We start from the raw sequence: 11,542 nt of genomic DNA, 5'->3' as shown, positions 1-11,542 counted from the left end.
ACTAATGAGAAGCACCGTTATCCAGGGTCTTTCCTAACAGCACATGAAGCTTACTTGAAGTTTCAGCTTTCTCTCCCCTACTAATTGAAACTAGAAAACACAACTAATGCATTTGATAATTAAACTGCCAAGTTACTTCATGGGAAACCGCTCACACCACTCCAGCTTGTGTTCAAATCAGCAACCGGCTGGAGAAACGTGGTGTCTTTTCATCATTCTGTTGTCAAAGGGCAAGCTTGGAAAACAAACTGAAACATGCATGCTGGCTTTCTGTCACTGAAGAGGCGGTAGCAAAAAGTGAATGCTGACACGGACTTAAAGATTGGAGATCTTGAAAGTGGGGGAGGCAAGTTTTCCTAAGATTTCATTAGAACTCTCCAATAAGGTAAGGCAAGGCTGCACTTACAGGCACTGAAATTGTTGAGAACAGAAATAATTTCTGTTGAGAGTCAGAGTTGTAGTTCATGGGAGGAACTACTCTTAAAATCACCTCGTCTGAATGGAGTTTGATAGCTGGATAAGGTAATGGTGTGAATTAAGTTTCTGTCTGTACATTCCCTTTTATTTATTTGTTGATTTGTTTAGTTTGCTTTTCAGGGAGGAAGAGGCAGTAGGACAAGACCAGCTGTTTTAACATCAGGCTGTGAAAAACAGCCACCAAATAATGCAATAAATTATTCCTCTTGTCCAGTGAGCAGCACTATGGAACCACCTTCAGTGAGAAAATAGAGATTCGTAAATACGGAACATTTCACAAGGATTGTATTAAGAAATCTTTGAAAATAATTTGTTTCAACTTCATTTAGAATAAAAAATGTGTGCATTTCTTATGCTGCATGTTGGTGGTAAACTTGAGACACACACAAAATGAACATACTTCTACATGTATAATAAGCCATGGTGCAAATGAGAAATCTTTTTTAAAAGAAATAGGTTGTTTTTCACTGAGGGCATTCTGAGTCTTCATGCTGGAAAACTATGGCTCTCATTTCAGTACGATTTTAATTGCAAAGTCTCCTTCAGCAGAAAAACAATGAACTGGTGGACAGGTAGATGAAGGTACGTGATTAATGGAGTTGTTACCTGGAAAGGGAAATATTCGGCCACATTAGAAGCCTAGCCTGTTTCTGTTTGCATATTTGGCAGCCTTAAAAAAAAGACATTAACCAGTACTGCTGTGTCAGTGGGGTTATGTCATATTGTGTGGGGACACCAGTGGTTCTTCCCTATATGATATTCTAAGGTTAAAAAGGAGAGAGAGAGAAAAAAAAAAAAAGAAAATAAAAAGAAATCAAAATCAAAACCAAGTTGTGCATTTTTGCTGTTGTAGTGTTTCTTTCAGTGCATAAATTAAAACATAGCTTTATTATGCTTTAAGACATGCGACCTTTGTCTGTGAATAAAATGTATCAGAGAATCATAGAATCACAGAATAGCCTGGGTTGAAAGGAACAGTGATCACACAGTTTCAACGCCCCTGCTGTGTGCAGGGCACCAAGCACTCAACCAGGCTGCCCAGAGCCACATCCAGCCTGGCCTCGAATACCTCCAGGGATGGGCATCCACAGCCTCCTTACTCTTCTCCAGTGTGAGAAATGCTATTGCTGGGCTACCTTGGAGTTTGTTCTGTGTCCTCACGATGTTCTAGTGAGGCCAAACATCTGCCAACCTGTCTAATTGAGCGTGGCTGACAGCTGCTTTTGCTTCTGGAAGTCTGTAAACCCACTGAATCTAACTAGGAGCACAGCGTAGTTGTGAGAGATGTGTGAACTTGCAGCCTAATTCCACCCTTAGCTGTGCAGCCCATCTGCCACTGCTGAGAGTGGCTTCTATTACTGTTGGTTCACATTTCGTGCTGTTGCCAAAATAATGCAAATTATTGTGTGAATATTTCCAGATTTGCTGCCAAGATAAGCAGAGCTAGCAGATAAATACCTCTTTGGCATCTGAGTTGCCAAGAGACATTGCTGAGCTTTGAACGAGCGTCAGCCACTCAGTGAGGAACCACCCACAGCTCCAACATGGACCAGATTCTCTCAGTGGTACTCATGTCTGACTGCACAACTGAGGAGCCTCCAAATTTAAGGCGTCTGCAGCAACTACATTTGAGTGTCTAAATGTAAGTGTCTGAATCTAGAGCTGAGCTACACAGCTTCTGGTCTGAAAGACTGTTAAAATTAAAGCCTGCCACCAAGCACTATCTGCCAACATATTATGACACACTTTGTCATAGATGCTAGGGATGTGAGGAATTTAAGGGGGAAAAAGAGACGTGTAGATGTGTCCTAGTTTCATGAGAGACACATGCACTTAGACTGCTGAGGTAAACTTGTACAGTTCATAGCTCAACTAGTTTTTCAATTCTGAAGGCCACTCAGACTTTCAGACCCTTCAGTAAGGGTGATGGAGCACTGGAGCAGGTTGCCCAGAGAGGCTGTGGGTCTCCTTCTCTGGAGACATTACTCAAAACCTGCCTGGATGCGTTCCTGAGTGACCTAATCTAGGAGTTCTGCTAAGGCAGGGGATTGCACTCGATGAGCTTCCCAGGTTCCTTCAGCTATAAATAGGAAGACTGCTAAAAAAATACCCTTTTCACATCTCAGCCAGGATTCTCGCATTTATTTATTTATAATAAATGATACAATCTTCTCCTCTTCTCTTCTCTTCTCTTCTCTTCTCTTCTCTTCTCTTCTCTTCTCTTCTCTTCTCTTCTCTTCTCTTCTCTTCTCTTCTCTTCTCTTCTCTTCTCTTCTCTTCTCTTCTCTTCTCTTCTTTCTCCTCTCTTCTTTCTCCTCTCTTCTCTTCTTTCTCCTCTCTTCTCCTCTCTTCTCTTTCTTTCTCCTCTCTTCTCCTCTCTTCTCCTTTCCCCTCCTTCCCTTTTTCCTTCCCTTTTCCTTTCCCTTTCTCCTTCCATTTTCCCTTCCCTTTTTCTTCTACTCCTCTCATTTTAAATTTCTTTTTCATTCCCTTTTTCCTTCCCTCTCTGTTTCCTCCTCATTCCCTCTCCTTTCCCTTTTCCCTCCTCTCCCTTCTCCTCCCCTTCTCTCTTTTCATTTTCTTTCCTCTCCTCTCTTCCCCTCCCCACTCCTCCCCACTCCTCCCCACTCCTCCCCTCTCCTCCCCTCTCCTCCCCTCTCCTCCCTTCTCTTCTCTTCTCTTCTCTTCTCTTCTCTTCTCTTCTCTTCTCTTCTCTTCTCTTCTCTTCTCTTCTCTTCTCTTCTCTTCTCTTCTCTTCTCTTCTCTTCTCTTCTCTTCTCTTTTCTCTTCTCTTCTCTTCTCTTCTCTTCATTTCTATTTTTTCTCTTCTCTCCTCCTTTCCCCTCCTTCTCTTTTTCCTTCCCTTTTTCCTCTCCTCTCCTCTCCTCTTTTCTCTCCTCCTTTCCCCTCCTTCCCTTTTTCCTTCCCTTTTTCCTTCCCTTTTTCCTCTCCTCTCCTCTCCTCTCCTCTCCTCTCCTCTCCTCTCCTCTCCTCTCCTCTCCTCTCCTCTCCTCTCCTCTCCTCTCCTCTCCTCTCCTCTCCTCTCCTCTCTTCTCCTCTGCTCATTTTAAATTTCTCTTTTTCATTCCCTTTTTCTTCCCTCCCCTTTCCTCTCATTCCTCCTCATTCCCTCTCCTTTCCCTTTTCCCTCCTCTCCCTTCTACTCCCCTTCTCATCTTCTTCTCTTTTTTTCTTTTTTCTCTTCTTTCATTTTCTCTTTTTCCTTTCGTTTCCTTTTCTTTTTCTTCCTTTTTCTTCTACTGGCTCCACCGTTGAAGGCAAAACTCTCTTATTCTCTTCCACGTCTCACTAGAAAATGGAGAGTCTCAAGTTGTGACTGAGTAATTTCCACCTCACACAGACTTTGAGAGGAAAAAAGAAAAGCTGCCTCCTCCCTGGATCCCTCTGGCAGAGGCAAGCTACAACAACAGCAAAGGCAGGAGTGCCAGTACCTGTCTGTGGGTCCAGGCGGCCGGGAGAAGTTGTTCATCACGGCCTCAGTGTGACAGCGGGTGAGGATGACCACCGCCTGGCACAGGAAGGGCACGAACGTGCTCTGCTGCGTAGATGACGCGCAGCTGCGCAGGATGTAGAGGATGGGTGGCACCTGGAAGAAGAAGGGGAGAAGGAATGACTTGCTGCATCCTGGACTCTGCAGGGCCTAACCACGGACATTCAGCGCGTGAGCAGTGCCTGCTCCCTTGACATGCTGCCAGCGCCTAAGCCTAAATTTCAAACCAGCCCCCCTGTCCAAGCCCTGGCTCTGCGCTCAGGCTGTGCTGCTTTAGTACCAGAGCAGACGGCACAGGGCATGGTGCAACAGCCAGAAACAAACCAAGACACGTGGAAGAAAGAAAGTCTCTTACGTTCCAACAGATGTCCTTCCCATGCATCTGCAGAAAGGTGGTCACCCACTTCCCAGCAGCACGCACGCGCACTCCTGTGGCTTTCCGGATGGTCTCCTTGGTGGCCATCATGAAGTCGACGGTGCGTTCGACGGGGAAGTTTCTGCACAAGATCTGCAGAGAGATGAGAAGCAGGAGAGATCCCATCACTGCTCTGCGCAGCTCTTCAGAGCACAAAGCAGGCTGGAGGGCATTCTTAGCTCAGTGGCTTGCCGGCCATTCACAACGCTCCTGCTGTCCGTACCCTGCTATTTACACGGAAGGCGGCTGAGCCTTCGCTCAGCTTCTGCACCCATGGTGTCTGCTGACATGCAAAGCCTACCTCCCAGCAGCCACAGTCACACATGCACACAAGTGCGCACACACACACACACACACACACACATCATGGAGTCAGCCCCTTGCACTGCGTGCCTGAAGGCCAGCCATAGCTCAGAGCCTCCTGCTGCTTGCTGAGAACAGCGGTCTTAGGGTGACAGCTCATTTTGGAAACGGTGTGAAAGGCTGGGAGCAGCACAGAGTCGTGCAGAAGCCTCCGCACAGAGATCCCACCACCCCTTTCTGGGTCCACTTACCATGGCCATTTTGGACGTGGTCTGGAGCTGAGAGACAGTGCTGCAGGCATGCAGTCCCTCAGACAGGCTCCCGATGTCTCCTGGCTCCCTGTTGGCTGCTTTGGCTGGAAAGAGCCCAGGGAGAAAAGGGAAGTCATGCTTCTGGAAATGGAACCGCTCTCCACGGGGGAGAGACAGAGGACAGGGTGGGGACGAGAAGAGAGCTGTGCACGGTGCCTCTCCCTCCTGTAAACAGGGCCCAGCCCATGGGGTCTGGCAGTGCCACGGAGGAGGGCAGAGGGCTGGTGCAACCTGCTCTGCTCACCTTGGATTCGGAGAAGGGAGCTCAGACACGTGGCAGCCAACTGGCGGGATGCGGGCATGGGGTCGCACGTCAGAGGCGCCAGCAATCCCACCAGGGAGCCAAAGTGCTCGCAGGCATCTGCTCTCTGCAGGGGTGAGAGGCAGGAAGAAAGCTGTAGGCAGCCCCGGCTCTCCCTGGCTTCTCCGCCTGTGCCTTCCTCACGCCGTGGCACAGCATGCACAGCTGGGCGGAGCTCGCCTTCCAGCTCAGGGGCTCTGGGGAGGGAGCAGGGGGCATGCGGTGGGGCTCTTTACTCACTTGAAGCTCTTCACAAACAGCCAGAAGCTGGGAGCAGGTCTGCAGGGCCCTCTTGCGCTCCCACACGTTCTGCGACACCAAGGATTTCTGCAGGACCTGGGGTAGAGCATCTGTCTCACTGAGGAGTCTTTGCTTTCCCTCCAGCCGCCCCTCTCCCTGTCCCTCCTTCCCCAGCACTTTCCCCCAAGGCTGCCCTGTGGCTCCACGTGGCCTCCAGCCTGACTGAGCACCGGCACTGCTGCCCCCGCTCTCTGCAGTCATCCTGCCTGCTAACCCGGGAGCTTTTCCTCGGCTGTGGCCTGCCAGGGGCTGGCTCCTGCCTTTCCCCTGCAGGGCCCATCGCTCTGCCCATTTCTGAGCTCGCAGTGAGCTGGCACGTCAGCAGGAGATTGCTCCCCTCTGATCACCCCCTCAGTCCCCAGATCTGCCCCCACTGCCGACAGGCACCATGCTTTCTCCCTTGCCCCACACATACTCACATGCACTATGTTCTGAAAGAAGCCGCCGCTGGGCTCTGTCTGGAGCAGAACCGCCATGAGCCGGCCCAGAGCTTTCAGGGACGTTTGCTGAAGCTGAAAGCAGAAGAGGGCAGTGAGGTTTAGCATCACGGCTGCTGCCAGAGCATAGGCTGTGTGTGCTGAGGTCGGGTTTGACCGAGAGGTGGCCGGGAAATTTACGGCAGGTTACCTGCAGGTACTGCGCTGCGTGCTGTGACTTCCTGATCTTCAGCATCATCTCTGCTGAAGGGTGCGTCACGATGTTCTTGCAGCACAGGACCAACATCTCCCGCATGTCCTTGCTTTCAAAACAGGGCTTCAGCTTGCTGACAGGAGGAAGAAAGGAAGAGAAATCAGAAAGGGCCTTTAGCAGTGCTCTCCAGCCTGGTTCAGACAGCATCTGACTTTCTCCTAATCAACAGCTACTAAGCCAATACCCCCAGCTCCTGCTGCTGAGCACTGTCTTCAGTTCCAGCAGCGCCCACCTCCTCCCTGGCAGCAGTGAACCACCTCCCGCTCTGAAGGGAAGGAAACCCCATCTCTCCCTTCTCTTCCCTGCCAGGGGACAGGAGCACCAGGGCCTTTCTCCCTGCCCAGAACCTCAGCTCTGCTGGGCACAACAGCCCAGTCTTCACTCCTATAGATGCGGCTCCTTGCCCCCTACCCCCTCCAGACCTTCAGGAGCTACCCAAAATGGGGACCTTACCTCAACTGCTCCAGGGCCAGGACCACCTTGAGGGGCACTGGGGAGACAGGAATGCCCGAATAATATTTCTTCATCAGGTCCTGCAAGTCCCAGAGAGACACTGTCAAGGTGGGCAGGGGGCACATGAGAGCTTTTCCACCCAGCCCCGAGACAGGCACAACTGTTACACACCAGCCCCATCACTCCCATGTTTCCCATGGAAGCACTGCAGGATGCAGCAGCTCGACAGCTGGTGCACCTAGCCCGCTGCACAGCTGCTGCCTCCAGCACCCAAAGTCCCCACCAGCTGGAGACGTGTGGCTGATGGAGACCTGTGTGCCCCCAGGGAAGTGGGCCGCGTGGCACAGCCCAGAACTCTGCAGGCAGCCCTGCCTCTAGGCACTCACCATCAGGATCTCCAGAAGCTTTCCCTTCAAGGAGGGGTTAAAGGATGCAGAATCACCCACGACTGCTTGGAAGGCAGAGCTGAAGTCGGTGATGCTCTGCACCAGTGCGAGGTTGTTCTGCAGGTCCTGAGGCCCAAGAGAGAAGAACATTCTTTGAACTGCGGGACGGGACAAGGGCTGCAAGGGGGACACGTGGGGGCAACGCTAAGGGAAGGGCTTGGGTCTTCATCTGGGCACAAACCATTCCCCGGGGGACCTTTGGAAAGGGAAGGCCCCTCTCAGCATCCCCCCATGTGGAGGGGCTGCAGCTGGGCGCTCAGACACCTGCCACGCTTTGACTCTCACCCGGCAGCTGCAGCTGTAGAGCATCAGGATGTTGCCCACGATGTCTCCCTCCAGGTGGGCGAGCAGCTGTTCCTTGGAGGCACGCAGTGCCAAGCTGCCGTGGGCGAGCACGAGAGCGCTGCGTGTGGCCTGAGCTCTCGTGCTGTCCAGCTCCATCTGTGTGGGAAGAAATGCCTTGAGACACTCGCTCAACGGCCCCCAGTGCCCCGCAATGCACCTGGGCTCCAGGGCAGAAAATAAGGCAGAAGAATGCCAAGATGGAAACCCGTAACGCTTTACCTTCTTGCGCCTGGAAATCCTCGCGTTGCGGCCTTTGCACAGCCTGGACGCAAACGTGGTGAGCGTGGCCAGGACTGCTTGGAAGTTACTCTCAGCCGCGTGGCTGAGAAGAGAGACCATTCCCTGCACAAAAGAACAAGGGGCAGTTGGCACAGGCCTGAATCTACAGATCCACTCCTGAGGAAAAGGGCAGCAGGGAGGAGATGGAAAGGCGCGGAGCAGGGCCAGGAGAAGCCCTCTGCCCCAGGGACGGAGCGGGGATGCTCGCAGGAGCTGGAGGAGAGCAGGGCTCACCTGGGCCTCACATGGGTCCTCCGCGTTTGCTTCCTCCAGGTGCTGCAGCAGCTTCTCCTGGATGTGGAGGACTCCCTTACAGGCTCCCAGCACTGTGCCCAGAGCCTTGTACAGGAAAGACTACAGGGGAAGGGAAGGAAGAAGCTGAGATGTGGCAGCAGCTTAACCTGTTGGGGGAGGGCCAGGTGGAAGGACCCACGCTCCCTGGGAGTCACTGAGAGCAGCTGCAGGGCCGAGCTTTATCCATCCCTGGGCAGATTGCAGGGAAAGGCCCTCTGGGGGCACAGACTGGGGAAGCAGCATCAGCATCCCGCGTGGGCAGAGCACCAGCCGCAGCCCCAGCCCCAGTTGGACACCTGCAGCTGCACCGCTGGGTGGAGCCGGGGGGAACTCACCTTTTCTGCAGAGCTGCTGGCAGAGCTGCTCAGCCACCGGCTCAGCTCACAGCTCAGGGCCTCGATCCAGGCCTCATCCCGTATGGTGTCCATTGACGCCCCGAGGAACTGTTGGAGAACAGGAGAAGACGATGTTCCCTCGCCCTTTGCCTCTTCCCTCACTCCCAATTGCTGCAGCCCTCTGGGGAGAGGTGTCTGGAAGAACAGTTCCTCTCCCAGCTCCCCAGCATTCCCTCCATTTAAGCCTCCTGCCGCTCTTCTCCTAAGACCCCCCTTGGGCTTGGGACAGAGCGGAAGAGGCAGCGCCTCAAAGGCTCCTCAGCAGCACTGGAGAGGCTGTTCCTGTCCCGTGGTGGCTCATATGGGAGCGGGGCTACTTGGGGCAGGCAAGCACTTCTCTGCACCCAGCAGTGCTGTACCTTCAGCAGACGGCGCTCCCACCCTGCAGCGTCCAGGAAGCTCTCATCTTTCCCTGCACAGCAACAGGAAGAAAAAGACCCTTACTTGGGATCAAGGCACAGAAGAAGAGCTGCTGCAAACCTGGCTTGGCCTGGGCACTTGACACTGCCAAGCTGGGACGCGCACCCCCTCCACCATGACCTGTCCCTCCCCACAAACACTGTCCCCGCAGGAACACAGAACTAACTGAGGGGACGTGAAGGGCCCATCCGTGTCCTGGAAGGGGCAGATCCCCGCGGGGAAAGATCCCCGGGCCTCAGCGCTGTCTCCCTGGAATGGGAACAGCAGCAGAGCAAGCACTGGGCTGCAGGCAATGCTTCCCCTCTGCCACCCTGCAGAGAGAGCTGCATTTTCACTCCCGCCCTTCCCTGCCTCCGCCTCTCCCTCCCCACCAGCACTTTACCTTGGAGACACTGCAGCAGCAGGGGGATCTCAGCAGCCCACATGGCCCCCACAGCTCTGTGGAACCTGCTGTGGAGGTTTTGCATCAGCTGTAAGGCAGCGGCCTGGAGTTCGCTGCCTGCAACAGGGCTCCCTGCCACCACCTGAGCGAGAGCAAGGAGAAGCAGGGTCACTTCTGCAGCAAGAGCAGCGGCTTCCCCCCAGGATGGAAGCAGCGTGGCTCTGCCCTGGCGGGCAAGGAGCAGCCAACAGCTCTGCCCGTGGCCGTGCTGCTTCCTCCCGGGGGCTGGTGGCACTGGGCTCTGGAGCATCTACTCACCAGCAGGCGCGCCAGCAGTGTCTGGGGAGTCAGTCGTGGGCCTGTGAGGAGAAAAAAGTGCTGAGTCAGACTCCAAGACGCTCCGTGCCCAGCCACGCGCAGCTCCGCTGTCCCTTCTGGGTGGTAGCACAGGTCAGCAGAGCTCACTAGCAGAGTTTCTGCTCCTACCTTGAAACATGGAGCTGAGGAAATGGGGATCCAGCTCCTCTACTCGCCGTCCTGTCAGATCCTCTCTCTCGGCCAGGGCTCGGACACAGCGCGAGACCGGGATCAGCATGCCGGTGTGCTGGGCTGGCACCACGAACAGCAGCAGCCGTGGCCACAGGAGCTGTCGGGAACGAGGCAGTTGAGCGTGTCAGCATTCCTGCCTCCGCTCAGAGATGAAGAGGACTCTGCGAATTTCCCTGAGCCTTGCGTGCTTCAGAGCACGCTGGAGGAGAGACCTGGGGTGGTGGGATGAGGAACAGGTGGTGCGAAGGCAAGGAGCAGCAGCAGGGCAGATGTGACTTACTTTGGACATCCCTGTCGCAGAGACGTCCAGAGACCCCAGGATGTCCATGCACAGGTCCTGCAGAGCTCCTTCCTCCTGGGCTTCCCGGGCAGAAAGGTCTCCAGCTGCCTGCACAACAACGGTGTTGAAACCCGGTTACCTCAGTTCTCAGAGCCTCTCAGGAGGCTCAGGTGCGGCCCCAGCGGTGCTTCTGTGCCACCCTCTGAGCAGCACAGGTCTTCCCAAAGAAGATGCTGCCCACTGTCCTTACCCTTCTTCCAGCGGTGCGGCTGAACTCAGTGAAGATGTGCCCCACCACATCCCAGGCTGAGCAGCTCCGGGTGTTTGAACTGAGCAGGTCCTTGATGAAGTGCAGAACTGCCGTCCTCACCTGCCAGGGGTCAATTGAGGGTGTGATTTTTCAGGTCAGAAGGCAAAGGGAAGCCACCTGCTCATTGGGGCAGCCCTTTGGGCACGAGCAGAGACAACAGGAGCAGAGGAGGAGCCTTGGCTCCTGAGGTGAGGGCCAGGCCGTAGCAGCAGGCTGTGCACTTTCCAAGCACAGCACAGGGACCTGCCCGCTCCACTCTGCCTGCTCTCCCCACAGGAGCCATCGCGACCGTGTGGTCAATGCCCCAGCACCTCTCTAGTCACCCCAGCCCTGCCCGTGTTGGCAGCAGCATCACCACCCCAACAACACTTTCTATTCCCAAAGCAGCTCACCCGGATCCTGAGGTCGCTGCACAGACACTGCACAGCCTCAACCACCTGGGGCAGCTTCTCCATCATCACGGGCTCTGCAAGAGATGCACAGAAGCATGAGCGGAGCCACAACCCCGATGGCAGAGGGGATCCCTGGAAGTCCCAGCCTGTGCTACTGACCATCAGAGCGAGCCAGAGCACCGAGCAGACCCAGTGCTGCCACGCGTCCAGCCTCCCAGTCCTCGCCCAGCTGTGACTGCAGAAACAGGACCATTTCCTCTGGGCAGATCCGGGCTGCAGGGAGGAAATCCCACACTATGTTAGCAAGAAACTCACGCCCATTCCTGAGGTTTGTGAGAGGGGTTTTGGCCAGGGCACCGCCAAGCATTGCCAAAGCTCCTCTCCTTACCCTGCAGCAGGATGCAGTGGGTCAGCTGTGCACAATCAGCCTCGCTGTGCTGCCTGGTGTTGTCATAGAGCTGTGGGAACAAAGTCCATATGAGAAAATCACATCAGCACTGAGGACGGAAAAGACGCTGTGCTGCTGCTCTCATCTCCCTGGGCACTCTCAGGAAGAGGACAGGCAGACAAAACCCAGCCTGCCTCACAGCATCCCCGGGGGGACAGGCACGGCTCTGGAACAGCCATGAGCATGCAGGAGCCAAGGCTCAGCTGCATTAGTCAGGGGCTCAGACCTTTGCACTCCTCCT

At 54.3% G+C, this 11,542-nt stretch overlaps 1 protein-coding gene across 1 annotated transcript; it reads right to left on the bottom strand.

Moving 5' to 3' along the window:
• Positions 1 to 3,766: 3,766 nt before the first annotated feature.
• Positions 3,767 to 10,744, bottom strand: LOC149912469 (maestro heat-like repeat-containing protein family member 2B). The gene is made up of 14 exons (XM_090131107.1): positions 10,736 to 10,744; positions 10,152 to 10,259; positions 9,809 to 9,968; positions 8,880 to 8,932; positions 8,066 to 8,122; positions 7,772 to 7,894; positions 6,762 to 6,841; positions 6,246 to 6,381; positions 6,038 to 6,130; positions 5,559 to 5,654; positions 5,262 to 5,385; positions 4,958 to 5,061; positions 4,344 to 4,496; positions 3,767 to 4,084 (listed from the first exon to the last, which is right to left on the bottom strand). The coding sequence occupies exons 1-14, from the start codon at positions 10,742 to 10,744 to the stop codon at positions 3,767 to 3,769; spliced, it is 1,614 nt and encodes a 537-aa protein (XP_089987233.1).
• Positions 10,745 to 11,542: the final 798 nt, after the last annotated feature.

This window comes from Phasianus colchicus, chromosome Z (assembly GCF_987193195.1).
Source record: "Phasianus colchicus chromosome Z, bPhaCol1.hap1.1, whole genome shotgun sequence".
Classification (NCBI taxonomy): domain Eukaryota; kingdom Metazoa; phylum Chordata; class Aves; order Galliformes; family Phasianidae; genus Phasianus; species Phasianus colchicus.
Note: the sequence above shows the minus strand (reverse complement) of the source record. Positions and strands in the feature narration are given on the sequence as shown.

Coding starts and splice junctions, on each gene's coding strand:
- LOC149912469 (XM_090131107.1), bottom strand. Junction 8,123..8,879: donor GGGAGCGCCGTCTGCTGAAG/GTACAGCACTGC, acceptor CTCCACATCCAG/GAGAAGCTGCTGCAGCACCT. Junction 5,062..5,261: donor CTCCCTTCTCCGAATCCAAG/GTGAGCAGAGCA, acceptor GGCTCTTTCCAG/CCAAAGCAGCCAACAGGGAG.